This window comes from Lagopus leucura, unplaced genomic scaffold, assembly GCF_019238085.1.
Source record: "Lagopus leucura isolate 7727_CA_CO unplaced genomic scaffold, USGS_WTPT01 Super-Scaffold_100038, whole genome shotgun sequence".
Taxonomy (NCBI): Eukaryota; Metazoa; Chordata; class Aves; order Galliformes; family Phasianidae; genus Lagopus; species Lagopus leucura.
In genome coordinates this window covers 867,378-880,922 of record NW_024962287.1, presented here as the reverse complement: position 1 = coordinate 880,922, position 13,545 = coordinate 867,378, and the positions used below count along the sequence as shown (strand labels likewise).

Below are 13,545 nucleotides of genomic sequence, written 5' to 3'. Positions count from 1 at the left end.
TGCTCAAAACACCTTCCAGTCCTACATCCAAGTCATTTAGAGAAACATAAGTGACCCTAAACCAGAGCCCTGCGGAATCCCCACTGACTGCAAAATCCTTCAGTGCCCCCAAGCAGGGTGTTAAGGAGGTTAACACTGAGTCAGGTCAAGTAACAAACACCTAGTATTTATTAATAAATTAGTACACTGGAAGGCAATTTTTCAGTTCATTCCCCTTTTCCCCACTCCCACCCCTTCCCACAAGGCAGCACACGCCACCCTCATATCATGTTGTCAATTGGAGCATAGTACAGACTGTTCATTACGGGAGCATAATAGTTGCAAATATAATCAGACAGACTTCTTACGATGCAGCTTTTTTTTTTTTTTTTTTTTTAACTTTTATTTTTTTCCCCTTCTTTTCTCTTTAATAAAAAGTGAAGTGTGATTTGAAGAGACTATCCAAGACCGGGCAGGGCCTTTGGAGAACCTAACCTATCGGCCACGTCTGTATAAAAAACAAGAGACACAAGTGTAAAAGCATAGCTTGGGAAGTCTTACGGCACACGGAGAGCAGAACCACCAGCGGGGTCCCCAGGTCCCAGACCTGGTGCTGCCACGACCCGCTGTCCTTTGGGGGCCAGGCAGGATGCTCCTCGCTTGGTTGGACTGTCAGGAAGGTTGGTGGAACTGAGCCTCTTCTTTCCATTCATCTGCTTCTGCTTTAGCTTATAGGAGCACAATGCGTTGTCCAGGTGAAAACCGTACAATAAATAATCGTGCTAGTAAAATCTCAGCAATGAGCATGAGCTGTGTGATAGTACATTAAAAAAAGTCAACCAGGGAGGAAGCTGAGGTGCGTTAAGGTAACCAGCAAGAATTGGCTTTGTGTGTTTCACCGTTTCCCACTCCCGGTGGAAGGGAGGTAGCAGACGACGGTCATTTGGAGCAACAGCTTTGACAGAACTGGAACGGGCTACAGAGCAGCCCAGACTCAGTGCCTAGAGGTGACACTGCATTCGTGGTCTTTTAGTTCACTTACTGCATTTTAAAGTGCATCAGCTGATCTGATTGGAATGGGAACAAGAGAAAGACTCCGAAGGGGGCAAAGGGTGCAAAGACTTAACTGAGCAACAGAGTTAAGGTTGAGAGGTGCAGTGCTCACAAACCGCCACCTCCAGAAACCAGGGACACCTCAGAGAAAATACTGGCCATGGATTCTACAGCAGACCTGCCTGCGCATTGTCGGTCATCTTAACGAGTGCCAAGCTAGTTCTAGCAGATATTCGGAGAGAGCGCGGTGCCTACAGTAAGTCAGGAAGGTGGCTATAGACAGAGTCCAGGAGGGTTTGGCTGGCTTCCTGGCTCTTGACTCCGGCGATCTCAAACAGCCTGTCCAGCTTGTCCTCCGCCTGCGGGATCTCCTCGATCACATGGAGCTCCTCGGGGTTCAGGATGTGCAGCATGTCGTCGAAGATGGGCTGCAGGTCACAAGGGTCCAAGCGCACCTGGCGCAAGACTGTGTCCTTCTTTTCTGTAGGAAGAAGGAGCAGGGGGTTAAAAAAGCCTCCTGGAAAGCCTGCACCCCATCGGAGACCTCAGCCCGACCCCCTCCCTGCTCAGGAGAGGGACGCACCAGGAAGGGAAACGAGGGAAAGCTGCAGCACGATGCGTTCAGGAATGGAGACAGAGGCACCAAAGCTGGGATCCTGCTAGAGCAAACACAGCAGTAATAACTGCTGAATGGCCAGTACAGAAAGGTAAGGGGATGGTGAGGGGAGCCAAAAAGCTAAACTCTGCTATTTTGAGTTGTTCTCATTGGGTCAGCTTCACTTCTGCACCACAGCATAAATCAGTCAGGTCGCTTGAGCTCAGCGGTTCACTGTCACCAGAAGATAACGAAGATTAAACACAGCAAATTAAATGCAGGAAATTAAACGCCCTCATAAGGCGCAGTGACTAATGGTGATTTACATCTCAAGATGCACGGTGTGGGAAGTGGGGCCGAGGGTGAGAGATGAAGACAAGAATTCCAAAATGGCATTTTTCTGTTCTCATCTCACGCAATAACCCATCCCCAAGGACCAAAAGCCAGAAGGTCCCACAGACATCCAAGGACGTTGCACTTCTGACATCACCTCGAAGAGTTAAAACCCTTTAAAGGCGTTTTCCCTTGGAAGGCCTCTCTAAGGATACTCCCGGCCTTGACTCAGCGTGTGATAAACATATCCTGGAAAGCTGGTTTCCCCCAGTTATTTGCTTTAATGGCATCACACCCTCAGTGCTCGCTGGCCAGCTGTGTGTGCTGATGGCAGGGCTGTGCCGTGGCCGCACTCTGGGTACTGCTGCAGCCCTGCTGCTGCCTCCCCACCCCTCTGGGTGATCTTGGTACCTTTGGTAATAAAGGAGCCGGTCCGGCTGAGCGCTGAGGAGCCGCTGGAGGTGGAGTCGCACCGCAGGAGGGGCTCCGACTCGTCCACAAAGAAGCATTTCTTCTCTGAAGGAGAGGGCTCCACGGTGAGGACGGCTGCATCGGGAGGTTTAGTGCTGGGGGTGGGCACCGGGCTGAGCGGGCTGGGGCTCACAGGCAGTGCCAGTTTGTCACCTTCCAGCTGCAAGGGGAGCGGAGGAAAAGTCAAGCGGTGAGGATGCTACGTACTGAGCTGGTGCTCCAAACACCTGCATCCCAAAGGGATTTCACGGCAGCTTTCAGCCCACCCCTAGAAAAAGCTATGAGAGCCCACGCCTGTGAGAGCCCTCTGCGTTCAGTGAGCTCCATTAGGGACCTGCCACCCCAGAGGTGACTTGTGGCATTTGGCATACAGCACACGGCACAGCACACAGGGGGCAGAGCAGCCTGCATTCCCAGCAAGAGCAACCACAGCACTGGGGTGGCACGCACAGACAGCCTGCCCAGTTACCATCACTTTAACTTGCTTCTCATTCTCCTGCTCAGGGAAGGGGTTACTAAAGCCCAAAGCAGAGCTTCTCAAGCAGGTTGTCCCCCACCCAAAACTACTCCACAACTCTCATTCCCTAAAAACAAGGCACAGCCTGGCTCTGTGCTTTCAACCAAGAGCTGCTCCACCCACCTGGTGACATCCCCAGACAATGCTCATTGACATGATATAAATGCCAAAGCACTTCTGGTGGCCTCAGACTCTGGTTCCTCATGCATCATTGGGATTTTAGCTGTTGGGACACAATGTTCCTGATTTATATCCCCCCCCACCTCCCTCGCTGGGATGCTGAGCCACATTCCAAGTTAATAATTTGTTTGCCCTGTCTGGCCCTTGCACTCGTGAGCACCCCATTAATGTGTTATAGAGAAATCCATCCTGCCTGACTCTCCTTAGAGTGCAGGACCCGGGGTTGACCACAACAGCATCTCAGCACCTTCAGTTCTCACTCATGCCCCAAACCAGGAGACTGCATTCGGCTCTATGGCCACAAAGGCATGGAGAGGCAGAAGTGCCACTCTGGGAAGCAGCATCACATCAGTGGAGATCTGAACCCTCCAACTCCACATCTTACTTCCTGTGCTTCAACAGCCAACACTTTGTGGCCCCTTGGTGTCTCAGCATCCTCTTGGGGTGGGGACCTCAAGCAATGTCCATTCCCTGCACACAGGAGAAGCTCAGCACAGCATTCCCACATCCCTGGCCAGCACTACGCCTTTCTGCAGGTGACCAGGCTGCTCTGAGGACTGCAGACTATTTAACTTCAACCCAGACTCCACATCCTTTGCTCCACTCACATCCTCTCATGGGCAACCACGCGCCCCAGATTCATCTCACAGCCCTGTTCCCTCCTCCTGCAGAAGGAACACCTGGCCACTCCTGCCCAATCTGCGCTTCCATTCGATGCCAGGAATTACAAAGCAAGGTGTGGATGAGGGATGAGCTGCAGAGCCACCTCCATGCAGGGGAGGCACAGCCCCAGTGGCACAGACATGGCTGTACCCACGCACTCCTTGTCTGCATCGAGGAATTCACCACCCACATTCATGTCTGCTGAGAGCCTGTTCACATCAAATTCACATTTCAGCCTGTTTGTGGAGGAATAAAAGGGCTGTGTTTCAGTGGGGCTTTTTTTCCCCTCCTTTCCCCCCCATTGAAAATAAACAGGGAGGAATTGTTCTGGCTCAGCACATTATGCAATAGGCAAGTTATAAATAAATGTCAGCTTTAATTTTTAATTAAAAGAATCAGCATTCTCCTCTCCAGCTCCCTCCCTGACGCAGCGCATCGGTGAGCTGCAGCCATTACTGGGGAGAACACACTGCCCTGGCTGCTCTCCAAGCTGCAATATGCTCCTGTTTCCCCTAAAAACAAACAGGCTGCAGAGGTTTGTTTCTCCCCTCTGCAATTTCATTTAACACCCAGCTGGAAAGCCAAGTCCCCATCTCTGAAACGGAGCTGACCCTTCCACACCCCAAAACAGAGGGCATGGGGAAACCGCCAACGCCAGCCTGCCTTCCCAGCAGAGGGGAAAACACTTCCCAGAAGCGTGCGAGTTATTTGGAGTTTAATTAAACAGCTGCTAAAGCACGCTAGAAAAGCACCCGGGGTTATTTGTCTGGAGGCGTCCTCAGAGCCAGGAGCCTTCCAAATAGCTGAGCCCCGGTGAGCTTATTAGGCAAAGCAAACAGGATGCTGGGATGTGTTAATGTTTAAACCGCAGGAAGAAAGCAAGTGGGAATGAAGGTTTTGAAAGGGCAGGGAAAGTAAGAAGTTGCTCTGAGGTGAAGCCCGTGGAACAGGCATACAAACAACCATTCACAGCCCGTGAGTCATCTGCCCGAAACCAGCTCTGCAATCCCTATTTCAAGCGAAACCACAGCGGCCGTGCCCCTGCCCCTGGCTGCAAAAAGAATGAAATCCCTCTGCAGTGCTTCCATCCTTCCACAGCGACCGCATTTCTCACCTTTCCGTCATCATTCGAGCAGTCCTGCGTCTGCCACTGAGGCTGCATCTGTACCTGCACACACAGACAGGGGCTGTTAGTCCTGAGAGGCGAATGGCCACACGAGCAGCAGAGGGCCTGCAGCAGGGAGCCATGTGAGGCTCTGACACATCAGCAGCCTCCTGCAACCAAGCACAGCTCCATCCTGCTGGGATGCTCTGCTCGTTTTTGATCTTCTGTTAAGCACTGCACTGCAGCAGGAAGCTTGCCACAGCTGTGTGTGCCTTTATTTCACAATACTGCAATACAAGATTAACTGGGACGAACTGCAGCCGCGCTGCTCACATCAGGGTGGACTGGGCATAGGCATTAAGAATTGTACCATAGAATTACAGAATGGCCTGGGTTGAAAAGGCTCACAGTTCCAACCCCCTGCTGTGTGCAGGTCACCAACCAGCAGCCCAGGCTGCCCAGAGCCACATCCAGCCTGGCCTTGAATGCCTGCAGGGATGGGGCATCCACAGCCTCCTTGGGCAACCTGTGAACAGTGTGACATCACCCTCCGAGCGAAAAAGAATAAAACACAAAGTCTCAGAGGTGACACTTCCCAGCAACCCCCCCGCTGCAACCAGCTGGTCATCAAAGCCACTGCAACAAAAAGAGAAGTGCCAGCCTGAGCACAGACAGATCTCCAACTGGGACTGCGTCAGTTCAAAACAACCCTTGCAGGTCATTTATCAACCTGCTGAATCGACATTCAGAAGAAATGCTGAGGAGGAGGGATGCTCTTGTTCTTGCTTGTTCCAGGCAACTTCTGCAGGGCTCACGATCGCCATCTCTAAGTGACAGCAGCCTCAGGAGATGAGTGTACTCAACCATGGGAGGACCAAGCCTCCAATGCTGCTGGAGCTGCTCCTGCCCAGCAAAGCCCCCAAAATCTCCAGAGTTCGCTGTTGGGTCAGCCTGACTCTGGGCACAGAGCCTGCAACAGCAGCTGGGGTCAGGTCGGGTTTTTCCTGCCCAATGCAAACACAGATGAAACAGATGCTATTTTTGTAAGAGAAAACTCACAAGGGGCTGTGGTGGGAGGAGAAACCTCCACAGAGGGACGTGCTGGGGTGAGCAGGTCGGGTGGCTGTCGGTCATCCCGGATGGGATAAATTTAGTGCTGAGGTCACCGATTCCCAGATCCCCAGCTGAAAGTTGACACGGGCAGACAGGAGCCCTGTGTCCAGGTTTGTTACAGCTCCACGTGGTGCTCGGGGGGGTTGGGAGGAGATGTGGCAGCGTGCAGGAGCACTGTGCTGGTGGTGCTGTGGCGTGGGGGATGCTCTCCCTGTGGCACATAGGGGAGATCTGTTCAGATTAACAGCTCTGTGCTCTTCCAGCACTGGAGAATTTCCCATTAAGCGAGGCTGTCACGTCCCATCAGCTCTCTGGGGGGACAGGGTGGGATTAGCAGTGACAGCAGGGGCGACGGGCTGGCTGAACCAAAGGGGATGCGCCGAGAGCGACAAGCAGTGTCATGGAAAGCCCTCAGACCCACACTCACAGAACATCCTGAGCAAGTAAGAAGCCCAAGGGATCCCCGGCCCACCCCACACAGCACCCCAGACCTCACCCTATGGCAGAGCAGAGTCGGTTCCTTGAGAACCAACCCACGGTTTAGTGCAGACCTACCAGAAACCAGCAACACCCGCTGCCACAGCAAACCCACCCTGCCCTACTCCTCCCAGCGCCTGGCCGCTCCGTGCCACAGCTCTGTACCGCAGCTCTGGGCCAAGTGGTTGGCCTCGGCCCAGTTCTGCTGTGACAAAGAGGAAACAAAGCAAATCTGTGGGAGCCAGAACCGCCCCAAGCTAGGGCTGGAAGCAAACACTGCTGTGCCAGCATCCCGACCCCAAGGCTCTGACCTGTGAAAGGGGAAGAGAAGGCACTAAGCAGCACTGCCACCGCCTCAGCTGGGGCTTTCGCATCCTCTTCTCCCCCAGCAGCCCCAAGAACTGCATGGCTTAAAACTCCATATATCCCCGATACCGGGCTTTTCCTCTGCTCTATCTGCTGATTCACAGGATTATCTGCAAGATGAAATTAGCCACAGACCTAAATCTCACTGGGATCAGGGCTGCAGCCTTCCTCTCCGCTGTTAATTTATTTCTTTTGCTGCCCAACATCTCAAGCAAGGCTGCTTCCCTCCAGCAGCTCCCCAGAATGCTTCAGCTGAGAACAGAAAAGCTATAAACACAAAGATAAGGGATCAGAGCAGAGCTTGCAGTAGCAAACACAGCACAGCTCATGGATGCTGCTCAGGAGCTACCTGCAAACATCCCACTCTGCATCTGTGCCATGTGAAACTTTTCCCTTTTTACCCTCAAAACTGCAATTTGCTGGGACCTGCAGTGAATTCTCCTCCTTCCCCCCATCCCCCCTTGCAGCCACATGCCTGCCTCAGCAAGCATGCTCCAAGGGGAGAGGTTTTGCAAAGCCTTCCACAAGAGCTGGAAGAGAAAATGTCCATTGTGAGCACTGAACAGGAGCTCAACGTGTCTCAAACATCTTCCCCCACAGCCACCCTGCTCTTCCTATTTTCTGGATCAGCAAATGCTGCAGAAACTTGCAGAGTGATTCAGAGGGCTAATCCAGTTTTAACCTAAATTCATGCAGCATGGTGTAAAACCAGCATAATCTTTTGTAGCTAAAAAAGCCGCCAGGCAATCAGCAGAGCTCTTCTTTCCCAAAAGGAAAACCTTCCTGTCACATACCATAATGCTCCAGAGGTTTGTATTAATTTGCTTTCCCTGCGTTATCAGCGGTTGTAAATATTTATACGTCAGAGCCCCAAGGCTCTCGTGGGCATGGAGAACGGCTAGAGAGCAGCTCTGCCTCTGCAGATTGCACAGACTGGAGCTGGAAGCTAGATAGAGGGTCTGGGGCAATGATGTAATAAAGAATGGAATGGCAAAGGGCGACTGGGTTCAGGGTATTGATTTGCTGTCCAGGAGCTGTGTTATCAGGTACCAGTTGGGGGTGTTGGTGCTTTCTTCTTGTCCTTGCCCTGCTATAGCTGCTCTCCACAAGGAATGGGAATTTCCCATCATTTTCTCATACCAGCACACTCCTTGGTTCGTGCTGCTGGCGTTGACCCATTAGCTGCCATATGCATTTATTTGCGTTGCTTATGAGAGCCCTTGCTCCCCTCCACAACACAACCCTACCAGCTCTTTTTATGCCTGTGCTTTTGGCAGGACCGCTTCAGCTCGGCTCACTGCCGCAGGGATGCAATGCAGCACCGACTCCTGCCACGACTCCTTCAGATCAAACCAGTTGGGTACGGAGAGAAACCGCCCCAACCCGGGCTGCGTTTGGACAGACAAGAGCCAAACAGATTAGCGCTAATTAAAGGCTTTCAAACCAGAGCAATTAAAATCAAACCCAAACAAAACCTCAACGTCTGCTGCCGGTGTTTAGCAATAAGCTGCCCCGGTTGGGACCGCCACGATGCAGCTCAGTTGTAGGCGTGAGGCCGCAGGGCTTCGGGCTCCCTTGCACAACACGCTTCCCATGGCTTTCTGCCTCCCTCCCGTGTCTCACAGCCATGGAACAGCCCCGAGGGCCTTCAACACCCAAACTGCAGAATCTGACTGAAGGAAACAGGCTACGGCAGGCGATACCTTGCAGGATCTGAGCCCCGAGGTGCTCCAGCATCCCACACCCTGCTGCAGTGCAACCACCAGTCCGGTGCCTTTGGGAACAAGCACGTGGATGGTGGATCATTATAGACTCATCCAAAGAAGTCCCAGCAGATACATGGGAGGAGAACGTGGCCTGGGTGTATTTAAAAGAGCAGAAAAAAATCCCACTTTCTGTATAGACTCTACAGGCAAAGCAGAGACTGTGCTTGTTCTCCTCTCAGAAAGAAGCTGAAGATCTTCTGTCTACTGAGATTCTTAAAAAAAGGAAACTGAGCACTTGAGATATCTCAAATCCTAACAGACAGAAAGCTGCTCACCAGCACGTTCCCTAGGGGCTCTGCAGCATTTCCCATACAATTATTTGCTGTTCCCACCTGCTGTCACTGCAGCCATTCAGTAAGGTTTTCCCCTAGGAGGCCGACTGTTTTCTCAGCCCAAGTCTCCAATCACAGAATCATTAAGGTTAGAAAAGACCACCAAGATCACCTATTTCAACTGTCAACCCATTAGCACTATGTCCACTAAACCAGGCACCCTGCTGAACAGCCACAAGGCCCAAAAATCCTAATACAAGTATCCACAAGATTTGGGTTTGCTTATTTCCCGAAACATCAGCTCACGGGGCTTTCAGATCGCAGGACACATGTCTAAGCAAGCTTCTCAGCCATCAGAAGTCTCAGCAGGATACCTCATAAACCCAGCTGCCAGAATCGCCACCCCAATTTTGTCACTGTTTGAGAACGAGCACCTGATAATCCTGGCTGGAGCAGAGCAATGTTCAGGAGCACTGAACACTGCACAATCCAGGTCTGCTCATTAGACGCTGTGCTAACAAACCAACCCCACACTTTATCTGATGTCCTAGCCCAGCACTTTACTGTAATACCCAAAACAGTAACCAGGAGAACTGAGTTTACTACCTGCTTGAGGAGACTGAAAGGACGACGTGTCCTCCTGGCACACAGCCTGGGCTGGGAACTTGACCCACACGTACTAGAGACTTCTAGGACTCAAATTTTCTCTACCTTGTCTCCTGACTACGATCTTGTTGCAGGCTTGCATTTTTATATTCAAAAAACAAACAAAAACCCTACACTAACAAGGAAAAGGAGAAAGCAACATACTGCTTAATTACCAAGAGTTGAGTGGAGCAAGCTATAAAGCACTTGGCTGCTGAACTCAACACAAGCTGAGGACCTTACTAACACAGAATCTGTGATTTTTACTGGGGTTAAAAAAACAATAAAACAGAAAGCCATTCAGGGTTATATGGCACTGCAAAATAGAGTCTTGCTCAGAGGGGGGCAATTTGGGATGGCCCTGTGCCAGCGAAGGGTTTGGGAACCCCCTGCTCCACACCGGCAAGAAGTGTTTCAACAACTGCTTTGAGGGAAGGAACCCTGCACTGACCTTCCCACCTGAATCTATGTACTGTCCCAGTGGCTTCCACACTGAGAAGAATCTCCACTCACCACATTTAGCAACTTTTCCAGAAGGCCACTACAGAATGAGTCCCCCAGAATAAAAGCACATCAACATCTAAAGAGGTGGCAAAAACAATCTGAAAAGGTCACCAAGGCTGGCAGCTGATCTGTGCTCCCAAAAACTTACCCCCAGCCAAGACTCTGCCATAGGATACTCTGCAGCAATTATTTTCCAAAAATAAGGGAAAGACTGTTTTAAAGCCAGAGCTGCTGCAGTTCTGGAGAATGGTACACACAGACCCTTCCCACTGCATAGGGCAAGAGACTGCACATGGCCTTCCAGTGCTTGAAGGGAGAGTATAAACAGGAGGGGGAACGGCTGTTTGTGAGGGTGGGTGGTGATGGGACAAGGGGAATGGTTTTAAAGTGAGACAGGGGAGGTTTGGGTTGGATATGAGGAGGAAGTTTTTCCCCCCGAGGGTGGTGAGGCACTGGCACAGGTTGCCCAAGGAGGCTGTGGATGCCCCATCCCTGCAGGCATTCAAGGCCAGGCTGGATGTGGCTCTGGGCAGCCTGGGCTGCTGGTTGGCGACCTGCACACAGCAGGGGGTTGGAGCTGGATGATCACTGTGCTTCTTTGCAACCATTCTGTGATTCTACACACACCCAGGCTGCCCTCAACAAAGCAAGGCAATGGACGAGGCAGGCCAGCACCGCACGCAGCCTTACCGCCGTGGTGTCCTCCATCAGGCCGCGGATCTTCTCCACCACGTCGTTACGGCGGTGCTGCCGCAGCGCGCTGATGAGCTGGGCCAGGCTGGCCTCAGGCCCGCGGATGGTCCAGTGCTGCAGTGCAGCGTAGGCCCGCTCGTGGTCAGCCGCGTAGCCGTTGGAGAAGGCAGCCACCTCACGCTCGCTGGCGTTGCACAGGAACTGGTAGATGTCCTTCCACTGGCTCCCCACCTGGGCCGCCACCAGCTTCAGGATGTCGATGCCTGCGGGGCAGAAGAGCCACAGGTGAGGTGTGGTGAGACTCGCAGCCTCCTGGAAATGCAAACCAAACCTGCAGCCAAGCTTTTGTCATTCTCAAATGGACAAGTTTTGCTTTTGTTTTGTTTTTTTTAAGACTTGACCAAAAGGGAACAGCTTATGAGTCCAGACCACAGCTTTGCAGATAAGAGCACCCATCATAGAATCATCACAGAATGGCCAGGGTTGGAAGGGACCTCAAGGATCACGAAGCTCCAACCCCCCTGTGCCATGCAGGGCCACCAACCTCCCCATTTCACAGCAGCCCAGGCTGCCCAGGGCCCCATCCAACCTGGCCTTGAACACCTCCACGGATGGACGGGGCATCACAGCCTCTCTGGGCAGCTGTTCCAGCACCTCACCGCTCTCACAGCACACAACTTCCCCCTGACATCCAACCTCAATCTGCCCTCCCTCAACTCCAAACCATTTCCCCTTGTCCTGCTGTCATCTTCCCTTTCCAAGAGTTAACTCCCCTCCTGTTTGCAGGCTCCCTTTAGGTACTGCAGGCTGCAATTAGGTCAAGACCCACGATGTGTTCAACACCGTTAACCCCTGTATACACATAAAGTGTGGCAAATCCATCAGCTGGTCCAATGGAAGCACATGCACTGTAAAATGAAAAGTGCAGTGACTGCTGCCTACAAGCTCTGAGCACAGAAAGCCCTGATGTTCAGCCAGTGCTGCCATACTGCTGTGGGCTCACCCTCACACCTGCATCACAGCTGCAGCTTTGAATGGAAGCTGGATTTCGAGATGAGTCACTGAAGCTCCTCTATCAAGATGAATGGTGCTTTCATAACACAGCACCCGCAGCACCTACAGCTGTATTTAGAACAATTTTCCAGGCAGATTGGTGGCATCAAGCAAATGTTGTAAGATTGGAAGATTTGCTATGAGATTTAAACTGTAGAATTATCTAGATTGGAGAAGACCTAAAGAAGACCTAAAATAATCACCAGCCTAACACTACCAGGCTGGATGTGGCTCTGTGCAGCCTGGTCTGCTGGTTGGTGACCCTGCACATAGCAGGGCGTTGGAACTGGATGAGCATCATGGGCCTTTGCAACCCAGGCCGTTCTGTGATTGTAAGATATGAGTATGACTACCAAATTCCACATGTCCAGAGATGAGGACACCACCATTCCCTTGGCAGCCTGTTCCAGTGCCCAGCCACCCTTTCCATGAGGAATTTCTTCCTTGATGCAACTTGAGGCTGCTTCCTATCACTTGTATCTGAGAACAGAGACCAACACCTCATTGCAACCTCCTTTCGGGTGAGGTCTCTTTTCAGCCTCTTCTCCAGACTCAACAACTCCAGTATCCTCAGCTGCCCCTCATAACTGGTGTTCCAGCCCAACAAAGAGCAAAAAGGTAGGATTTCCCCCAGAAAGCTCAAGACACTTTGTTTCAAGAGCAGGAGAATTTCATCCCTTGAGTTTTGGAGCAATACAAATGGCATGCCTTGCATTTGCTCAGCAGTCAGAAATTATACCTTCAAATAAAGCCATACCTCTTCTACAAGAGCTCATACAGTCTTGTTTCTATCCAGCTGAACACTACCCTGTTTCAAACAGCCCCACAAAGGGGAGGCTTGAAGGATCTGCAAGATGAAACTCGCTTTTTCCAAGAAGTTACCACACTCTGGGTATCCCCATGTGCCAGCATTCCCCCATGGTTGCATACACTACTTCTTCCATCTGTGGACACGTCTGTCAGCAAAAATAGCTGCTCACAGAGGAATACTGTAGTCAGGGTCTTTCCAGCTGGTATGAAATTCAGCAACTTCTATCTAAAGCAGTTCAATCCAAACCTCCCATCAGGTCTCAGCTAAATATCCCATAGGTTGTTAGAGTTACTTATGACCAAACTCCCTCTTCTCTCTATTAAAGCAAGCTTATCTGTACTGCTATGTAAAGACACCAGCTCTCACTTCAGAGCTAGATAACCACACAGCATTTTCCAGCACCCACAACCCCACTGTGCTCACAGTATCCAGAACTGGTGTTGGAACTGCTCTGCAGCTGAAACGCCACAGCACACGTGGGGTTCTGCATATCCCTGCCCTCCTCCCAGTGCAACCCCAACAGCCTCCTTCCCCGACAGATAGGAGCAAGACCTGTGGACAGCTTGAGGACTGCAGCCTGCTTCTCTCTCCAGCAGAGTTTGACTCCGCTCACTGCTGAAAGGAGCAGGCAATATCTCACCAGCCATCACAGATAAGTGACGGTTTGGCTTCTGCGTAGCGTAAAACCTCAACCTTCCAGCCTAGAGCAGAGGATCTCTCCTTTCAGGGAGAGTTTTAAGGCTCCAGGTGCTGCTGCAAACGTTTTGCTAACACATTTCCTCCACTGGGACGAGGCAGAGCAGTTGACTCGATGCAATCTCTGCTATGTTCAAGGAAGTGGTGTGGCACTCACACGTTCACATCAGGGAGTTACAGGTGTGCCCCAAGAGCCCTCCTGCTCCAGCAACAACACACAGAGATTAACGACCACATTTAGAGCATGACAGTA

The 13,545-nt window shown here is 51.6% G+C and overlaps 1 protein-coding gene across 1 annotated transcript in view; it reads right to left on the bottom strand.

Moving 5' to 3' along the window:
• Positions 1-353: 353 nt before the first annotated feature.
• Positions 354-13,545, bottom strand: part of TNFRSF21 (TNF receptor superfamily member 21) — a 29,700-nt gene continuing 16,508 nt past the window's right edge. Inside the window, exons 4-7 of the mRNA XM_042883470.1 lie at positions 10,730-10,995; positions 4,906-4,959; positions 2,372-2,591; positions 354-1,513 (exon numbers count right to left, since the gene is read on the bottom strand). Coding sequence (XP_042739404.1) covers positions 1,284-1,513; positions 2,372-2,591; positions 4,906-4,959; positions 10,730-10,995 — 770 coding nt within the window. The 3' untranslated portion in view covers positions 354-1,283. The remainder of the gene's footprint in view (positions 1,514-2,371; positions 2,592-4,905; positions 4,960-10,729; positions 10,996-13,545) is intronic.